This window comes from Micropterus salmoides, unplaced genomic scaffold (assembly GCF_014851395.1).
Source record: "Micropterus salmoides isolate LMB-PRFRI ecotype aquatic unplaced genomic scaffold, ASM1485139v1 Ms_hic_scaffold_6, whole genome shotgun sequence".
Classification (NCBI taxonomy): Eukaryota; Metazoa; Chordata; class Actinopteri; order Centrarchiformes; family Centrarchidae; genus Micropterus; species Micropterus salmoides.
In genome coordinates, this window is record NW_024044348.1 from 18,744,638 (window position 1) to 18,766,278 (window position 21,641).

The 21,641-nt window shown below is 40.0% G+C and overlaps 2 protein-coding genes across 3 annotated transcripts in view; both read left to right on the top strand.

Annotated features, from left to right (window-relative positions):
- rras2 (RAS related 2) overlaps positions 1–8,808 on the top strand; it is a 29,368-nt gene extending 20,560 nt beyond the window's left edge. Inside the window, exons 1-6 of one of the 2 annotated variants that reach the window (XM_038701404.1) lie at positions 929–1,078; positions 1,842–1,929; positions 2,102–2,204; positions 3,661–3,769; positions 5,676–5,794; positions 6,748–8,808. In XM_038701404.1, the coding sequence (XP_038557332.1) occupies positions 980–1,078; positions 1,842–1,929; positions 2,102–2,204; positions 3,661–3,769; positions 5,676–5,794; positions 6,748–6,835 (606 nt within the window). In that variant the 5' untranslated portion in view covers positions 929–979 and the 3' untranslated portion in view covers positions 6,836–8,808. Of the gene's footprint in view, positions 1–928; positions 1,079–1,841; positions 1,930–2,101; positions 2,205–3,660; positions 3,770–5,675; positions 5,795–6,747 lie in introns of those variants that run through there. The other variant, XM_038701403.1, reaches the window with a different exon arrangement.
- A 3,212-nt stretch (positions 8,809–12,020) lies between these two features.
- tub (TUB bipartite transcription factor) overlaps positions 12,021–21,641 on the top strand; it is a 47,528-nt gene continuing 37,907 nt past the window's right edge. Inside the window, exon 1 of the mRNA XM_038700516.1 lies at positions 12,021–12,098. Coding sequence (XP_038556444.1) covers positions 12,043–12,098 — 56 coding nt within the window. The 5' untranslated portion in view covers positions 12,021–12,042. The remainder of the gene's footprint in view (positions 12,099–21,641) is intronic.

Genomic DNA, 21,641 nt, shown 5'->3' on the forward strand with positions numbered 1-21,641 from the left:
CCAGCTGAAGCACGGCCAAGCTGAGCTACAGCCCTGTTAGTGCTGGCTCTGGGGCTGCTGGCACTGCAAAATCTATCACGGGAAACGGCTCTGAGAGAATCAGCTCAGCCAGAACAGAGCTCAGCAGCTACGCTACCCATGCATGTGGAGAGAGAGAGGAGGAATAGCCAGAGTGGTGCCGCTCTCAATGCGGCTTTCCGAGGTTGACAGAATAGGAATAAGAAGTTGACGGGAAGCCGAGGTCACGTGCTAAAGCTACGGCTGGGAGAGTGGTGGTGGGTGGGACAAGAAGACACACAGCTTTTTTTTTTCTTTCTTTCTGTCTCTGTCTGGTCATCTGAAGGCACACTGGCAGTGTAGTGCAGTGCAGTGCAGTGCAGTGAAGCACGTTCTAGGATACACAGTACTGATGAATTATTGAACAGTTGTGAGTGGATGTGACATGGGACAGCATACTTGCAAGGCCTGCATGATATGAGAAAACAATTGCTTGTTACTAATCAACCAATAAGGACCAAACTGATACATCTGTAACAATTTTAAATCAACCAAAAATATTGGTCATGCAGCTGTATCAGTCAGGCTCTAATCAGAATTAAGGAAGCGATAGACCTGCTTCTTTTTTCTGATCTGCATCAGCTGTCTCTGTATTGCTCAAAGAGTCAGATGAGATGTGACATTCAGTATGTTTGAGCCCCTGGCAGGCAAATAACAGCAAATAAGCAGTAAACGGCTTATGTCATTGTGTGAAATGACACTCAGCTTCACACACAAACATGACTGTAACTGTAAATGTTTGATTTGGCTTGTTGTTAGAACGTCAGGGAATCTTGTCTGAGTTTTATGTTCTTGTGATCACTCTGTTTTAGGGTGTTGGTTTGACATTCCCCGAGCACTCCCCTCAGCTGTCACCACTTAACTAGTCCCCAAGGAGAGCGAGAACTACAAAACATGGGGAAAATGTGAAGAAAAAAAAGGCATGACTCCTCCTCCTCCAGGCTCCCTTCCCCCCTTGGCCCCACCCTCCCAGTTTAGGTCACTAGGAGACCAGATAGTGTCTCTGTGGAGAATGAAAGAAGTGAGTGGTGTCACTGTTGCAACTGAGGAAATGTGTTATTAGCATGAAAACCAGCCTGTTGTCTAAACCTAAGCAGTGGTTATTGTGTGAGGGAATATTTGCTTCACACACAAATGTCTGCAGACAGTGGAACACTATTGTGTTTACCCTCTTGTCTGCAGTATGGCAGTAAAGGTAGAGGTCAATATGGCTGTCTGGGCTGTTTTCACCAAAAACACAAGGACAGAGTGGCTGTGTGTTCTCACATTCATTCTGTTTGTTTCTGTGTCCCAAATCCATAGTACATACCCATTCTAAGCAGGATTGCAGTTTATGTGTTGACGCCGGTGACAAAAAAATGTATACAAAATAGAGTACAAATTCTCCCACCATGCAAACACAAAGGAAATGGAAGAGCTGCGAACCACTATCCATAAATTATATATATATATATAATTTATGGATAGTGGTGAAGCAGCTCCAGGAGCCCAAAAAATATAAATATATACTTTTGGAAGAATATTTTATTGTCTCATTTTTAAAAATATAACTTATTGGGAGTGTTACTCTAAAGTCGGAGTTTGGTAGCCTTTGAGCGTATTTCTTCATTTCCTGTTCCTATTAAACAGTAAAGCTTGTTGGTTTCTGGTATTCTCACTTTAAATATCAGTATATACTAAATACTGTATACAGTTAGTATGCAATTGGGACACAGCTTATGTTACACCCGACATAATGTATATACATGTTCATAGTTTCTTCTCTCTTCTTTTCTCTCCTGCAGTCCTACTTTGTCACTGACTATGACCCCACGATTGAAGACTCTTATACCAAGCAGTGTGTGATTGACGAAAGGGCGGCCAGGCTTGACAGTAAGTGCACTGCTAACACACCTGACCAGAACACATAAAGACACACATGTAGGCTATGTGTATGTTTCTGAGGTATTATTTTGTACTCTGGGAATTGATAGCAAAGGTCTGTTTTGCTGCAAGTTGTTCTATGTGTGTGATTTGTGTCGACGTGTGTGTACACACTCTCTAGTCCTCGACACGGCTGGACAGGAAGAGTTTGGAGCCATGAGAGAACAATACATGAGGACAGGGGAGGGCTTCCTGCTCGTCTTCTCAGTCACTGACAGAGGAAGGTGAGTGACAGTTCTTGCCATGTGCAAAGTCACAGCTATACGCTCACTTCTCTTCCTGTCTTTCTCTCTTTCTGTTTGCACATCTCTGTTTACTGTTCACAATCACATTCTCTTTTTCTCCACCTCTGCCTCTCACTCTACTAAACCCATAAATCTTGCACCGATATTCTCACTTTGTTGCAGCCTGTACTTCCGGCTGTTGTTCTTTTTGTCATTTTCTTTTGTTGTCAACACTTCCTCCCTCATCCTGTTCTCTTGATTTCACTTACTTGTGTACCTTAGCTTCTATTTAAAGCTTATATCTAGAATATTTCCACTTGATGCAATGGTGCAATCATGTACACATAATAACATTATAAATACGTCTTGTGTTTAAGTATGTCACTCAGTGTAAACATTAAATAGCTGTCATAAAGAGTTGGAACACGCCAATACAGAATATACAATATATGATACTGTCAAATGGTGTAAAATAAGGATTTTAAGGATTATAAATTAAAATCCTGAAGATTTCAGTGCTGGTTGATTTGGTGTGGAAAGAGCGTGAACAGAAAACAGTGAGGCTGTTATCAAAGAGATAAAATTGCTACATGTATTCATGATTCTCATGAATCTCTCGTGCTAAGGTAGGCAATCTGAATCCAGCACAGGAATGGCGGACTCCGCCACTACCAATAAAAACATAAAACAGAGAGATAATTACTGACTGTAAATACATTCATTGGCTTTTGCAGAAAAATATGCCAACCATAAATGGTACAAAGAATCTTGAAAGCTAGATGATATGCTGGGTTGAAAATGTTTCTCAGTGATTTTTCTTCCATGTGGTGTATCAGGGCTTAAGTCACCTTTTAAATATTTTTCACATTACACTACATTGTATTCTTCTTGTAGTCACTCTGTTACACCCTGTCTTCCCTGTCTTTGTGTCCCTGCCCAGCAGTGCAGTGAGCTGCATTCCCCTGCCCCCAGCCACAGCCCCCTTCCAATGTTTATGTTGTAAACAGTCTTTCCTTCCTCCATTTATATTAGTCAAGTCTTTCCAGATTTACTATGTGCTCACCAAGCCGTCTGTGGGTCCATGACTGGAATGCCATTCTCGGTTTGTGGTTGCATACTGCCTCTTTTTTTTTTTCCAGATCGACATTTTTATTTGCACATGGCATTTATATTATAGTGGGACAACAGTCAGGTCAGTACACAGAGCAGAGCGTCAAACAAACAACAAACTGTTTTTTTGTAAAAGTGTGGCTGACTCTTGCTGACATGTTCAAGCCTTCAGTCTGATCCATTGTGGTGATGAACCCAGCTTCTGGGTGATGGGTGTGTTTGTGGGGGTGGGGGTCATTTAGCTATATTTTTATGTTATGTGCATTTTAGATGAATGTATGGTAAAAACATTATATAACCTGTTTGTGCAGAAAAACCACACAGCACCATGTAATATGTTTTACAGCTTTGAAGAAATCTACAAATTCCAAAGGCAAATTCTTCGAGTGAAAGACAGAGATGAATTCCCTATGATCCTTGTAGGAAACAAAGCAGATCTGGAACTACAGAGACAAGTAAGTCCAACCGATTGCAGAGATCTGAACCCACTCACTGACAAACACAGTGTATCCTGCTCATCTGGAGAGATAATATCAACCACTCTGGAGGACTTGCGTTTGCATATTTGAAAGTGGAAGCAAGCGTTGCAGCTGCAGCTAGCTGCTAAGATACAACAGGATGTGAGTGAAAGAAGAGGCTGTGGAAATGGAGGTGTCAGGAGGGGAGGATGGATGCAGAGAAAAGGCAGCGCGATGAAATGATGAATTTTCTGCCTGTTGGTATACAGTGGCTTGTCACTTCTTGCAATGAACCCACACCACCCCCTAATGGTGCAAAGGAGACACATATAGTTAACTACTATCAATGGGTTTTATTCACTGAATTTGGTATTTCAAGAATCATATGACATTAGCTTTTGTTGGCTTATTACTTATTATTTGTTCTATTTATATGAGACATGCAGATGCTAGAGACAACATATCTGACAACATTATAAATAGGTTTTAACTTACTACACATGTCCTAATTAGCTTGATGGAAGCTCTGTTATAGCAGCCTTAACCTAACATAATGTAACATAACATACATTTTACACTAAATAATGGTATATTTACCCTGAACAATGGTATATTTACCCTGAACAGACTTTTTAAAACTTTGTCAATCTATTTGACAAATCCACACATCTCCCGCCATGTCAATAATATCCCCCAAACATGGCAGAACAATCTGTAGACCAACCTCTTCAAATGTTTGTTAGTATTTCACATTTTTCTAGTATTTGGTAACTGGTCTGTTCAGTGAATGTATGCTAATTTAGTAAGTTTACACTTGAGAAATTACAAAATGAAATACAATTTAAAAATGGGACATGCATACAAAGCTGCTTCGTTTTTGGTGTTGTAATACCCACAGTGCTCTGTGCACATGTAATGAAAAGGGAAGGAGCTCGACGAGTTTGAAAAGAAAAGGGTGCGTGATTTTATGAAGGCTGAGGATGAAGCCTTGTCAAGGGGACATTTTCTGAACAATTGGATGTAAATTGAAATGAAAGAAGTGGTGGTGTTGGAAAATTTGAACAATGAAATGTAATTTTCTAATCCGGTCATGTTTGAATCTATTTCAAACTGAGAAATGAGCTAAACTGAAAAATAACAAAGTTCTTCTTTCAGTATTATTAAGGGGCACTTTCACTTGGATGTGAAAGTCTGAACATATGTGTTATCCACTATGGTATATAGCACGCACTTAGTACTACAGCAGTGTCACAGTTCATACTGTCTGTTAGTCTTTGTTAATGCAGGGATCATTAGTTAAAACAGTAAACATTTACAGCAATATCTAACTCAATTAGACTGCTGATAACTAGAGGAGTAAAAACTGGGTACCACAGAAGGGGTCATAAGGCCATGACTATTTTGAAAGTTTTAATGGGGGATTTGTAGATAATATTGAGCATCAAGCCATCAGTAAGCTACTGCTCAAACAGGAATATGCCTATGCACACCTGAAGTTTTATCACTGAGCTGAGATAAAAAATCCAATAGGAGCCAAGTTCCAGCAGCCATTATCCTTTGTGAATATAACTTTTATTATGGTTACTTATGTTGCAACTGGAAGTATTAAATGATAGGACAATTAATTAATAATGGCACTCAATTACTCAAGGGAGCACTTAGGCTCACCCTGTATCGTTTTAGGGCGGATACAGTCCAGCCACTGTGTGCAAGTATTACACTAAAGACAAGTATGTGCACAATCAGCGTATGCTATCACAAACTCACATCTTACATTAACATGGCCATAAACACATGGTTTGTTTTGTGTGATTGTGGAAAATACAATACTTTTACACGTGCTAGACCTCAGTTTACATTCAAGCATCAGCCCATCATTATTCTCTTCTTCCTTTTGTCTTAGGTAACCCAGGAAGAGGGCCAGCAGCTGGCCAGACAATTGAAGGTCACATATATGGAGGCTTCAGCCAAAATCCGTATGAACGTAGACCAGGCTTTTCACGAGCTTGTTAGAGTTATCAGGTAGGTGATGTATAAAGGCATCTTTTCCATATCATCATCATGCGAATCGTTCAGTGACTGCACTTTTTCAAAGGTATAATAACAGCTAAAACGATAAACATTCAACAATGGGCAGTGATGGAGTGGTGGATAAGACACATTTCTGGTGTGAGAGACCAGGGTTCGATTCCTACTGCGACGTATCTACACACTTAACCCCTAGTTGCTCCAGAGGAGTGCGACCTCTGATGAAGTCGCTTTGGATACAAGTATCAGCGAAATGACTAAATGTAATGTAAAATTCAGCCACTACAGTGAAGCTGTTGCACATGTTGCTGTAACATTAAATATTCACGACTAAGGGTGCCCTGGTTGTGCCTAGGTAGCCTTGCGATTAAGTTGGCGACCATGAATTCCAACGCTCCTGGTTCACTTCCAGCCAGGGCACTTTGTTGCATGTTTTTTTCCCATTTTGCTCTCCTTTTTTTTACTGCCATCTCTCTACCATCAGCTAGCCTATAAAGCCAAGAAATAACCCCAAATAATAATAATCAAACTTAAAGTTTTGAATAAAAACATCTTTAGGTATTATTTATAAAGAGTTTAACACAGTCTTCATTAAGACTGTGTGGCTGTGGTTTGACCAGATTTGAGTGACGGGCCTGGCAACTTGAGCAAACAACCTCACAAATGTCATTACGTTTTCTTTCAAATATTGCTAAATTATGATTAGTACATGGAAGTATGCAACCTCACCTTTTTCCACCTGTGCCTAGGCCAGGTGGAAAAAGGTAAGAAAAGCACAGATAAAACATTACAGACAGAAATCCCAGAAAAAGAACAGTTTAAAAACAATAATGAAGAAATTGAATTTTCCATTTATCATTTCTGTAAAAAAAAAAAAAAAAAAAAAAGAGAGATCACAGTACACAGTCCAGTGTGTCATGCTAGTTTTGCTCTCGCCCAACTCCCAGGAAATTCCAAGAACAGGAGTGTCCACCGTCGCCAGAACCGACAAGAAAAGAAAAGGACAAGAGCGGCTGCCATTGTGTGATCGTCTGAGTCGGCCTTATCACTGTAACTCATGCAGCTGCTCTCTACCACCCCACCCACTCTGCCTGACATCACATCCTCAGTGGATGACTGACCGCTGCCTTCTCCACGTGCATGACTTCAGACAGCCTTTTCTGAGATACTTTGACCAGGAACTGCTGTCCCCAGGACATCACTATGGACAACTGACAATGCCAAATTTTAACACCACTCTACCTTCAGCTGTAATTTAATTAACACGAGAGAGTCCCAACACTAAACATTGCCTTCTAAATCAGCCTGACAAATTAATGTTTTGTACTCTGAAGGACTTCTCTTGCCTTGTAGTGAAATTTGTACTTGCTACCGAGATTGAATGAAAACTATATATCCAGAATGTTAATGACTTTCTTTAATGTCCGGTGTCTGACCAGAGCAGAGAGATTATCTTATGAAGCTTCGTGTATGTTGTGCCATATCTACCTTTACTCCCATGTGCTAATCTGCTACTGTACATATGTGACATTTGTTGTGATTTTCAAAGTGTATTTCTAATGACCTATTAAATCACCACAGTACAGTGTGTGAGGTTGAGTTTGGTTTTACATATATGAAAGTGAATATATAAGTATGTATATAAATATAATGCCTAGACAGCCCTTAAAGCTACAATGATAGAAGTTTTTGGCATTCTGCAGTGGATTCTTAACTTTGTCTGTGGTTTCTGCTTTCATCTCAATTGCCAAATATGGAGTGTCTACTGTATTTTATTTTTTGAAAGTCTTATAGATTGAAGGATTCTTATCCAACGCCATCTCCTCAGTGTACTGAAAGTAGCAAATTTGCCTGAATTTCTTTCCTCAAAGGTGGCGGTTCAGTCAAAATTGGACATCATACCTTGTTTCAGATTTTCTGAGAGGCAGTAGATACATTTATTGGTAGAACATTGTGTACATTTGAAAACTAACATGATTTCAGATAAAAACACTGAACATTGTATCCTCTTTATTCATCTTTTGACAAGTAATGTTAACAAATAATGTTGAAGCTTTCAGAGCTCGGTTCAGTTCAGATCATTCCAATGTGATGCATATCTTCTGTCAAACATTATAGTCTACAATATAGTTCAGATAACTGTAATATCATTCCAATAACACAGTGGCAATGTACTTGTTGTGTCCTTGAATTATTCTGTTACATACCCCCCAAAGGTCTGTCAATTGGAACCCCAGGAAAAGTGGAAGCATTGAGATACATGTCGTAAAAAAAAAAAGTTCTCTAGTGGGACGTGAACTCACCGGACCTGCCACCTGTGGAGCTGTCATCACCACAGACACAAAATACTTTTCTGCCTTCCCTTTCCTCTTCTGTACTTCTGTTTAGGCATACAAATGAAGTACTGCAGTTTATTTTTCATATCATCATCTTGTAATATAAACAACAAGAAAATCAGATGATGGAAGTGATGGACTTAAATGTTTCTACTCTACTTTTATACATTATTTTCTTATCAAACTAGTTGACAAGTATTTTTATATGTTTATAAGTGAATACACGTTCACAGCACAGCTGTGTATATATGTAAAGAGGAATATTTAATTTGAAAAAAATATTGATTATGTTAAACTGAAGATGACTGTTGGCCCAAATTTGCATAATTGGATTCTTCACCCAGATGTGACGAAGAATGTTTTTTCTTATTGTGGCTAAGTAATGGAGAATATATTTATGTTGAGGTGTTCACCACCAGCTCAGAGTGTAAAATGCCAGATCAGGTGGGAGAAGGTTTTTAGAAATGATTCTGCTCTTGACATAGGAGCTTTAAACAAATGAATTATTATAATCACTGAGATTTGAAATACTCACTTCCCATTTTATTGCAAATCCTAGTGTATGTCCAAATCATACTGTTTTTTTTCCTTCCTTTTTCTTCCATATCATATCAGTGTCTTTTTGCCCTGTGTGTAGCTTTTGGTGCTAAAATAAAATCTGTCATTGAGCCAGATGGGGTAGAGAATCTTTCTTTTATATTCAAAAAGCTGCACAGGCCTGAACCTTACATACTGAGCCCGGTGTCAGTGATATTTAATCCTTCAGTCAATCCTGTGATGCAGTATCCCCCATCCTCCAACTGGTGTCACATCACCAATATCACCACTTGTATCTCAGGACTTTCTGAAATACTGGATTTGATTAGATTTTTGCACCATCTCTTTACAATCCTGTTGGTTAGTCCAGATCTGCATCTGCATCTTTGTTTGACTTTAGTTTGAGCTGCACATAAACTTTTTGTTTCTGTCTGGGTTATGTCTGTTTTCTCTTTGTTTTGGGACCACATTTATTGGAATTTCTGAATTCCCAACAGTCTTTTGGCCTTTAGTATAGGTCTGCTATATAGGAGAAATATACATTTTAGGGGGCAATGAATTGTGTTCAAAGATCTGGCCAGACCATCAAACTACCTACCTACATTCTTCTTCCAAATTAGAGTCTTTGAGAGCAAAAGTAGGCACTGAAACAAATAAATAAATAAATAAATAAAAAAAATATATATATATAGACGTCACCGGGTCAACAAGGTCCGCGTCAGGTGGGCTACTGGAAGAAGACATTCAGGGACTAGAGCAGAAAATATGGATCTGATGCAATGCTACTATACAAGCAATCCCGGTGAGAGAGGTTATATGCAGAAACAACTCCTAGCTCAGTGTTCTAACATCCGCAAACTGCAACTGCTATCACAACTAGAGATTGACGAAGTACAACAAATATGCTACGGCAAGGGGGAGCCAAGACGACAGGTGAGACTGTACACCAAGCATAGCGAGGGAGGCCGAGGGCTAGTGAGTGTCAAGACCATTGTCCAGGATGAAATGATCCTGGAGTACATCTGGAAGATGGCCCCCAAAGATGAAGGGCTTAGTCAATACCTCAGGCATCAGAAAGGATAAGGAAAACGAAGAACCCTCATGGAGAAACTTTCCATGAGTTAGGGTTAGGGGTTAAGGTTTCATCCCCGGGAGCTAAATGGTAAAATCATATCAGAATGCTTAATAATACCCCAAAGTGTGTACATTCATGACATCAGCCCAATATTGCTGTGAGTGCTTATAAAGAGAAAAATATACATTCTTCTATGGCTATAGAATAACATGAAATACTAATTCACGGCTCTCAAGAGCTGTTAATAAAAAACTCTTAGCATCTACTGGCTCACATGCCTTCCTCAGGGTGTGCTGACACACTATGAACCCACACCAATAAGCAGTCTAATTCACACACTTGCATGGGAAACCAATACATGTAAACACATACCTACCACAAGGGGGTTGTTTTGACTCAGGAAATGTAATTTAATTCTTGAACCACTAGGGGTTAAAATGTAAACCACATAACATGGAGACAAATAGATGGGTGACATTAAAAGAACATGCAACGTAAACATTTATAGTGAGGTGTTTGGGGACCATCATTAGTGCTCCTTGAAATAGTTTATACTAGTCTCTACTGAAGGGATGAACACCATTCTTCCAAAATATATTCCCCCCTTTTGTGTTTTGAGCACAGTGGGGTAGAGCATGTCTCATGGGTGTTCAGTTGGGGTTAGATCTGCTGATGAAGTCTGCAGCAAAACATGCATCATTTTTTACCAAATGATTAATAGTAAATCCTGTCTGACTAAATCTGCCTAATTTACTTTTGATTGTAGGCAAAAGTCTCAAACTCACTGTGATGGTTCAATAAAAACATCACGTAGGGCATCATCACTCTGAGCAATGTTCAGTTTCTCCCTTACAATATGGGTAATGTCCATTGTTCTTGTGAAAATAGGGCTCATCTATATGTTCCTGTCTTTTCTCTGACTCATTCCTGTGCAGAGCCGTGCTTTGATTGCTTTGTGATTGATTTTGTATTTAGAAAGAAGACCATGCGCATTTGCAACTACTGCACATGCCCACATTGTGTAAACACCTGGTCATTCGTGCATACATAGTGCTGTACCAGTGAAACCATGAGTGTAAAGATATCATCTGGACTTTAGAATGAAACATTGTGCAATCTCAATGCACTCATCATTTCAATCAAAAAGATTTATAATTTTTCATCATTTGTATATATGTCACAGTGTATTTTGTAAGCATAGAGATTTTGTGGTGGTATCTTATAATTTGACTTCAAATCATAGTGACATCTGTGATGTTTGCACCTTCAAAAAAGTGAACATGGAAAAAACCCCTCTTCATTAGTGAGACTTTGGTGTCCTCCAATCCTGGCTGTGGTAATGACAGAATAATTACCAGAGGAAATGAGGTAAGCATGGGATGGTTGAAGGACCTCCACAGCTCCAATTTCCTTAATGTTAATTTGTTGGCTTAAATGAAAGATATTAGATCGCACATACTGGGGTTCAAAGAGTACTATAATGGCAGCTCTAGATGTTTTCCTGTATGTCCTTTGTCCTCATTTCTGCATTCCCTCTCTGAATTGGTGCACCTAAAGATAGGTTGTTTAAAAGAATCTCCATTTTTGCACAAAATTACTGTTGTGCAGACATGGAATTAAGGACCTTAGAGAAACTGCAGTCTTGACCTGCAAGCAATAAGCCATGAGCTGTGTGTGTGTGTGCCTGTGTGTGTGTGTGTGAAAAATATCAAAGTTAGGCCTATCTTGTTCTAATTTGCATTAAATGGCATCCATGGCAACTTAATTCTTCAGAGAACACATATCCACATACAGTAGGCTATTTCAAAAGAATAGAACAGTGTATATGGGCTATAGCATAGCTGCCTCCTATATGTAGGCTATTGATCAGCAAATGAGTGAAACGGTTCAGTGTTTGCTGTTGGCTATTAAGCAGTCATGGCATACCAATAACCAAAATGAACAAATCACAGTTTCATCCATTAATGTGGAATGTTTTATTAGACTAAAGTCTGTCCGAGTTTACTGACACTCAAGACACAGTCAGGGATTTTGTCAGTAAAATTAATCACCGTTGTGGGTCCGCGTGAATGAAAATAAATCATCATCGGCGCGTGCACCGTGAGATCGCGCTCCCCTTTCTGTAGTGGTATAATCCATAGGAGAGCTTCTGGCTCTGCACAGCCTCTCTGCCCATTCACGTAACGACGATTCCTTCTAGTTCATATATGCATTAGTGAGGAAGGGGAGAGGAGCGTTTACGATTTTGATTTTGCCGTATCTCCACCAGTCCAGGTCCATCCAGCTCGCCAGTCATGGAGGGAGTCAGCAGCAACAGGAGCATGTCTTACAGTAGATGGAGTTATGACAGGTAAGCGTGCTTTCCCATTTTGACAAGTCCACCTAGTTGTCACCTTAGTCTATTCCGTTTCGTTTGTATTTTTATAAAGGCCGATACTGTAAATCTTGAGGCTACGGCTTGGTGTGAACCCCCTGCGCAATTAATTGACAGGTGCAGCGTATTTGGAAATGAGAGATGCGATGTTTGTGTATAAAGTAGCCTAAGCCTCATACTTTGTTTGCTGCCAGATTTATGGGATGTACGCTTCACTAGCTATCTATATGTCTATGTGTATTCACAAATCTCCTACCGTCCTAGATAGCCCACCATCACCAAAACATTCCCACAGGAGATGGGTGTTGATGTTACTCATGGTACTTACTATGCTATTTTTAGTCTGTTACTGCAATTTCATAATACTCAGTCTATCTATAAATCTATCTATCTATCTATCTATCTATCTATCTATCTATCTGACACCACTTTTATACTAAAAGTTTTATGTTTTTATAGGCTATACCAGCTAAAGTGCTTCAATCCCAGAGCTGGAAGTTGACAGGCTATGTCTTGGTGGGGGAGACTGTGATCAAGCCCTCACTTTTGGTACAAATTCAAACAGGCATGTGGAGTATGAACACAGAGGGCAAATCAATTAAAAACACCTTGTAGAGCCGTGGTGGTCCACAGCTTGACAACAGCTGCATTTTTGAACAGCCTACTACTTTTCTGAAGGAATTAATAATATGAGCAAGTGGATGATTGTTGATTGTTTTGATTGTTATTTATGACACATTTGTATTTCTTGAAATAAGTATACTCTAAATGAACAAAATGTCCATTTTGTGTGTGTGTGTGATGTCAATAACTCATAACATGAGTCAGTCACTTTGAATGGCCATGACTAGTGAATATGAGTCCAACATAGAGGAAACACACTGTAAACATAATCATGTTAGTAGTATCCATCCATCCATCGTCAACCGCTTATCCTGCGTACAGGGTCGCGGGGGGCTGGAGCCAATCCCAGCTGACATCGGGCGAAAGGCGGGGTACACCCTGGACAGGTTGCCAGTCCATCGCAGGGCCAATATTAGTAGTATAAATATAGTCAAAATATATGTGTAATACACGTCACACACAGACTGTAGTACACAGATTCGTTCCCCTGAGTGTCGCCACCAGTCAACAGTATTACAAATATCTCCAGGAATACTTTCTAGCCAACACACATCGAACCATACAGTTCTTTATGGGTTAACCATTTCCTCCTTAGTCATACCCATCCCAGTAATTTGGAATACAGTGAATGGTTGGACATACTGTTGCTGTATCACGAAGCACCAGAGGCACAGTAAAGGAGGTTTTACCATGACAGCGCAGTATATGTTGGCTCAGATAGTATAATTGGTATTCTGAATCTGTGCTTGGACATCTCGAGAGACTCCTGCCAGAGCCAATGGTCTCTCAGCCTCCTAAGATTTCTCACAGAGCTGTGAAATAATGTCTTCTGTGTGCTACCAGCTATTGAGGGGCCAGCGTCTATGCAATTAAAGGAGGAACATTGTTTGCTTTTGCAGCAATGTCATATGATGTTACTTAAGCTTTAGTTTTAGGGATTCACTTCCCAATAGCCTACTTCTTTTCCACATCAACAGATTGTTATTTGTGTGAAAATAAGCAGCACCTCTGCTAATGTACCGCATACTGGAGTAGATTAAGTTAGAACTTACCGTTGCAATAGATTGCTAACCCCAGCTAACCAAAATCCATAGTAAACTGTCATGTTAATGTGACACCTTTTTGCAGGACATTAGCACCACAGGTCAAATTTAGGTCACTGGAACATACCTTTATCTCAATGAATAAAGAGTCACGATTCCTTATGAAAACCTTCACGAAATACAATGCAGTTGTGACTCATTTTCAGTCAGGCTAGAAGCTCAGTAAACCTGAAGGCCACCTCTGTTAAATCAGTGCAGATCTTGTTTGTTGTTTTTTCTTGTCTCTTGTTTATTGCAGTTTTATTTCTATACTGTATGATCTGCAGATAATTATGTAACATGAATAAGCCGATTAATACTCAAAGACTCACCTACAGTTTTGAGTATTGTAATGTCTTACCGTTGTGTTTTTGCAGGCATTGTAATTCATTGTGGAGCCTGTTTGTACTTGGACCTACAGTATGTATAATCACACTGTGTCCTGGCACCCACTCAGTCAACACTGTATCCTAGAGATGGAAGGACAAGGTGGGCTGACAAGATGCAATTCAGAGCCTAAGGAGCTCAGAGCATAATCTCATGTTTTTAAAGAAAAAGGTCAGCTTGAATTGCCTTGTGTATGTTGTGTTCCCCCATCAAACTGCACAGGATAAATGGGTACAGAAAAATAGGAAACAGTGAGGATTATAAACATTGTGTTTCCCCTTAACTTCTCATTCTTCATTATCGGACGTGATGATTATCTGAAAATACCCCCTGAAAGCAATTACTGTGGGGTTTAAAAGAAATTATAATTAACTAACCATTCATTAATTTTAATTTTAATTCATTTAATAAAATCTATGCTCAACTGCAGTTGATAGAAGAGATGTAATTTCATGTCAAATGGAGAGAAAAAAAAGAGCAAGTCTACTTTTGATTTCTCACAAAAGCTCAAGGTTAGTATTAATGCCAGTCCAGCTTGGAGCATACACAGTGGCCTTTTTATTTTATCTTTCACTTTGTCATTCTGTTTTGGCACTCTTTACACCATAAGCTGCGATTTTTCCTGCCCAGAGACTGAAAACGCCAGTCTCGTGTAAAGTACATGTGTATTAACCTGTATTTATGTTGGTTTTGCTTTCTTAGAATATTGTATTGTTTTTTGCTTCTGAATAACTGCTATGCGTGAATGTGGTTTCAGATCAGATTACATGGGTTGATCTGATGTGTGTTCATGTTTGTTCAGCTTGTGATGCAAGTGTGAATTGGCCACGGCAAGAGCTATTGACAGTCAGTACTGAAAGTGTCTCTATATGCACTGTCTATTGCCTTATGGAAGTTGTAACCTGCTAAAAAGTATGTTGTCATTCATTTCTAGTAAATGTGGAATAATGCTATTTAAAAGTTGAACCCAGTCCCAAGTACAAGATTTGTGAAAGACTCTCCTCCACAAGTGTATTTCACTTCACATAACACTGGTTGACAGTTACATTCCAAGTCACACACACTGTGAGCTCCTGAATTGGGAATCCATTGTCTGTTTGGGGCCATTGTGGGTGGCTTTAAAAATGAGTCGCCAAAGACCCATGTACCTTTGTTGGAAAATGCACACAACCAAACAAAAGGTTTGGGATTTATTCATCAGTGTCCAGCCAAGTAGACTGTTACTTCCATTATAAAAAGAAAGTAAAAATTGTGCTGATCAAAAAAATAAATGAAAACATCATGATGAGAGTGGGCCAGAGGTAGTGTGGAGAGAAAAAGTTGAATGTGGTTGTCGTGACAGTCTAATCTGATGTGAATTTGTAGAGATATTTTTCTCTGAACCAAAGTATTAATTACACACACAAACCGACGGATTGACAGCACAACACACAACCATCCTTAAGCGGTGCTATTTATGGGGAAATTTTGTGTTAAATGTGTGTTTCACCAACAACGGTATGTTGTTATTCAGCCAGTGCTGCAAAATTCATAATCCACAAATTCCCAAGAGTAAGATGTCTCCTCTGAGTTTCTGCCCTTAACTGTCTCACTAGGTACATCTTTAAACCCTTGTCAGTTATTCAGACTGAATGTACTATCTTAAAGTGAACTGAATAAGGAACATACAGCAGATACAATATTCTATATTTAAAGTACAGTATTTTGGCTGTAATTCTTCATATTCCTCCCCGTCTTCGGAAATGTATAGCATGGGGTCAGCAGCAAGTTGGATGGCAATCACTTTGTTTAGTGCTGTGCCTTTGCCAGTAGAAAAATTTAAGTTTTGTATTGCAGAGGTAACTATTGCACAGTATTATGGAGAGAGATGATCCCTGGAAAAGCAGGCTTGATACAGTTCTCCATGGCTACTACAGTACAGTGCAAGAGAGCATCTGAAGTGACAGCTGTGTCTGTGTGTCAGAACGTCCACTCCGCCTACAGTGAGAGCCTGCCCACCAACCATGCCATGCATGATAGATTTTAGAGGTTTCACCTCCCTGGCGTGACACATATACTGTAGCATCTTTAGAAGTTACCATTTGCTGCAAACAAACAAAAAAATTACTACGGCTTCATATATAACAGCTTTGTGATAAAGCTATACTTCAACTGTATTGTTGATATGACATGCTTGTGGAATATTTCATATTTGCAAACTGTTAACCTGGACGGAAAATGCAGTTTCCTACCCCTCACTGTTTCTGCCGTTGTGGCCTGTCATGTTGTACTCGTCAGAACTCCTAATTCTCTATCACATCAATCCCCCTGCTACACTGCTGTTATTATGCAGTTCATAGCTTAGTCACTGTCCACCTGTTTCTGTAGTAACCACCAACAAACAACCAAACAAAGCCTTCAGGCTTTTGTCTATGCTGCTACACCTCTTGTTTTTGCCTGCAGCAGTTAGCAAATGCCTGAGATGATTTGTAGCTGTGGCAGAAACTGTTGTGAAACATTTTGTGATGTTAAACTTGACGGATTTAAAAATCTCTGACCAGGTCAATGCCTTATTCCTCTCTATGTGTCTTCTTGTAGCGTGCTGGTAAGCTAATTGCAAAAAACAAATGTCAGATGTTATGTTTACTGGTTGAGAAATTTTCTTTGGTCATCATTAGTGGCCCTAAGGCAGGAGTTGGCATTTACTGTACACATATTTTCACCTTTTCACATAAACATAAACCTGTCACAAACATCTTCCAGGAAAAGTTCATTTAAAACAAACAGGATTACAATGAATTTACTGCCTGTTAATGGTAAGCTCCTGTACAGCTTTTTCTTCTATAACAATACAGATAATGGCCAGAACTGCAACTGAATGTATTACACCAACCAGGTCGATTTTATTTAAGGTAACAAAACCCAGACACACACAAAAGTACAGCCTGAGACAACAGAACACAACAGACCTAATGTCAGATTTTATACAGATTTTGTAATGCCATCGTGTAATAACTTAATAACAAAGTCATAGCGTAGCCTCTTAACATACACTTACATTTTGGTCACAACTGTTTTTGAGATGTTACTTATTTTACTGGGAACAGCAATAAAACCAGACAACATAGTGAATATGGTGGACAGATAGGGGAGAGTTTAGTGAGCAGATATGAGGTAAGGAAGGAATGGTTGTGGGTACTTCAGGATCCACTGAGGCGAAGCTCAAAGATTTTTCAGGTGGAGATCAGACACAGTTTGTGAGGTTGCTGTGGCAGAAAAGCAGCCAGCCTGTCAATCCAATCCTTCCTCTCCAGAGGATAGGGACTGACATCAGGTGCAAAGGTGGAAAAGCTTCCTCTCTGACCGTCTCCCCATGTGTTTTTGGCTGTTGCTATGGGGGAGTGATTGGTGATTGGTGCCTGCTGCGGTGGTGATGCTGGTAGGTCATGAGCTTTGAACGAAAAGGTGCCTTATGAGACAGAGACAGGAACTGGCAATTTTGGAGTTCAGGTGATTTATAGAAGAGGTGCTAATTCCATTTGCTGGCAAATGTGGCAGAGTACACGTTGTACACACGCAGACAGTTTGGTTGTGCTAACCATCAATGGAAAAGCTATTAATGCAAGCATTTTGTAGGTAAAGAAATCAAAACAAAATAGCGAGGTAAAAATAGTCATTCTAAAAAATGACTATATATGTATTCCCTAAAATGATTCATATGTTTGTTTTGTTGTTTAGCTGGCAAGGTTCCTATAATTATTCAAATAAAGGAGCAGTTAGCTAATGTGATTACAGTACCTCTGACTAGAGAACAGCCCCCAAGGCTGTAATACTACTGAATCTTTCCCTCCCAGAAATAAATCTTAAATGCCTACTTTGGAAATCATTAAATATATTAAATGCCAGTCGGTGTCAGTAGAAACTTAGAAACTCTAATGTGCATAATAAAGTCCTTCATTATCAAATCTGCACTGGCTAAAGTTAAATCTGCACTGGCTAAAGTTAAATAAATTTTTAATAATAATAAATTTTTCTACCACTAAAGGTAATCTTTTTGTCAGCTTGGCATTTCTGACCAAAACAAATCCTCTATTTTTAAACTTTTAAAGGCAGTTTCATGAGAGGAACAGCCTCCATTTATAAATCATTATCACTGTACGAGTGGCATGACGGTGTTTCTAGCCTCCTCACTTTGATGCCTTTGCTCTTATTAAAACAGGAGAGGTTGTTGGTTCTCCTTCACATCAAAGTGGATTTGTGTTGAATTACCCTTTTAACAGCAGGTGTGCCTTCGAAGAAGGACTGTGGAGAAGCATAACAACCCAGCTGTGCTCTTAGCCCTTATAGACGGCTACTCCAAGAAAAAAACCCATCAAGAAGTGATGGCAAATATTGCAGAATGGTCCCTCTTTAAATGAGTACCTTGAGTTGATGAGAACCATTTGCCTTTCGCTGGCATTTACCAAGCAGAACAGAGCTGGCCAGATTTAATTCCATATTATAAATCCAATGTGTAATAAGAGAGCAATCATAGAGCAAATAAATGTTCATTTTCTGTGCGTGTGTGGTGCTTCATCAGCAGTTCTATTATTTTCTCACTCAGATGTTTTTGCATGATTTTTTCTCAATATGCCAGAAGTTCCTGCTCAGTGATGTATCTTGTATAGAGTCTTATATTTAAAAAATGTATGTCCAGTCTGCACAGCAGCCTCCTGCAGCTGAAGCAACTTGATGTGTATCAGATACACTGGAATGGATTAGTGTCACAGGCATATCTGTAAAGGTGGTACTGCCGTAAACACACAGTGTCGTGCCATATCCTGGAAAGTAGGATGCACACTCACGGACACACGCACCATAGCCACTTCCATTAATAACTGTGTCAAGCTGGCTTGCGTTGTTGTGTTAGCGGAGCATGATTTCACATTGTTATCATTACTTCTGTTTGTTAATGTCAGGAGGCCTTAAAAGCCTTGAAAATTTTTCTATTGTTGGTTATAGTGTAACAAAGCACACCAAATGTATTTTAAAATCAGACACTGATTAACATGGACTTATTGTTAAAAGTGTTTAGCATGGAAATCCAACTGTTTGTCACATATTTTTCTCTGCTGCACTTGCGCTTAAGAAGCTTTAAGGACTTCTTCTTGGCTTATAAAAAGGGGGTTCCTGAGGGAAGTTGCCAAGTGTCAAAGATTTAGAGGGGTGTTGATTTGATTGCCAACAAGCAATGCTGTCTTAAATTGCCTGTTAAATAAATAACTTGTCTAAAATGTGTCCTGTAATTAAATTTATAAGTATAAGTTCCTGTAAGATAACTGATTAGCAAACACTCATAAAAGTCTCTTAGTAGGACCTAGCTGATAAAAGAGGAGCCCACAACTTTGCTGCTTTGACTCACTCTCACTGCTCTCTCATCAACCCGGTTCCTAGCCAGAATGTTTGGTAATGGTAGCATGTTCACATAACATTTTCTTCTCCTTCTTCTTCAAATACAGGATATATATCTTAATAATATTCAAAAATCTGTACTATAAATTAAAAGTGACAGATCTATTTGACCTCCTATGAGCAAATACATAGCCTCAGTTTGTCAGGTGAAATGTTTGAAAATCTCTGTTGAAACATGTTGAAACATGAAAGGGCTCTCTGGGCACCACAGGAGAGTTTGCATACTACTAGTCTTCTGTCAAATAGCTCTTTAAAGTTAGTTTTTATTGGCTCTGGTAAAATGTCTTTAATCTTTTTGCTGTGGATTTGACCCTTTTTATTTTAAGGGTTTTATATGTTTTATTAAAGGAAAATTCTGTTCCTTCTTACTATTCTTTTGTCATCTCCATTCTCTCCTCCATAGCTCTGTAAAACTGGTGGATGAGTGTGGGATATGCCTCTGGAACTGGTTGCTATGGTGAAATATCATGACGTAAAATTGAGAAGTGGCATTAAGATTTTGAGAAAAAAGCTTGTGTTTGTGTGTGGAGTGTGTAATTATGTATCTACCCCATGAGCAATGACTGCAATTGTGAACACAGCCCTCATCACATGGGAGAGAATGAACGTCACACTGTTGTCCCGCTGTGTCTGAATGATGGTACTCCAGGACTGTAGTGTTTTTTGCTGCTCTGTATTGAATATACTGATTAATGATGTATATATATTTTCATATAGTCATGGTTACAGTAATAGTGAGATGGAGAAAAAAAACTAAAGGAAAAATAAAAAGCTGGGCAGGCAGAAGCTCGGCTGAAGCACAAGGCGCTTCTGGGGAGTGTGGCACAGGGCAGGGCTGGACTCGGGAGAATGGCATTACCCCGGTACGACACTGCAAGCGGGGAGGCAGATGTTGGTGCAGCAAGAGGTGCGCGCTTCAGTTGAGGAAGAGCGATCAGCCAGAACAGTAGCAATGAGAAAGCAGGGTGCCTGGATGAAGTGGGAACAGGCTATGGAGCGGAATGTCACCTGGCAGGACATCTGGAGATGGAATCCGCAAAAGAGGAGTTCTTGATTCAGGGGGTCTACGATGTCCTCCCCAGTCCATCCAACCTGTTCATTTGGGGCAAGGTAGAAACACCTGCATGCCCCCTTTGCTCCAAGACGGGGTCCCTTGAACACATCCTGAGCAGTTGTCAAAAAGCACTAGGTGAGGGGTGCTATCGCTGGAGACATGACCAGGTCCTCAAGTTCATTGCAGAGGCAATCCACAAAGGGATTAACGACTGCAGAAATGCTAACAAAGCGGCTAGGATGATAGTGTTTGTGAAGGGGGGAGAGCGGCCAAGGAAACTTAAGAGCTGCTCTGTTGGTTTGCTTGCCACGGTACGAGACTGGGTGATGACTGTTGACCTGGAGAGGCAACTAAGAATTCCACCACATATCGCAGAGTCAACGTTGATACCAGACATCATCTTGGTCTCTGAGGCCACAAGACAGCTCGTCTTACTGGAGCTGACTGTGCCCTGGGAGGAGAGGATGGAGGAGGCATAAGAGAGGAAGAGTGCGAAGTACCAGGAGCTGGGGGAGGACTGCCGCAGGAATGGATGGAGAACCAGGTGTATGCCAGTGGAGGTGGGCAGCCAGGGGGTTGCAGGTCATTCCCTCAGTAAGGCCTATGGAACCCTGGGCATTACGGGGGCACGGAGAAGGAGAGCCATTAACAACAACATAGAGGTGGCGGACAGAGCATCCAGATGGCTCTGGCTGAAAAGGGGTGACAAGTGGGGCCAGTAGAATGCCACTCGGTCTGATGAACCTCGGTCGGGTCGCCTGGGTGAGGGTGTCTGTTGCAAGACCCGAAACACCCAATGACTCCAGGATACAACACTGATGATGTGTCTGAGTGTTTGCATCGAGAGATGTGTGATAAACCGTATACAATAAATAATCATATGAATAAATACAGACAAATATTTAACCATAATTTTTTTGTCCTACTCATTGTAATGTTATG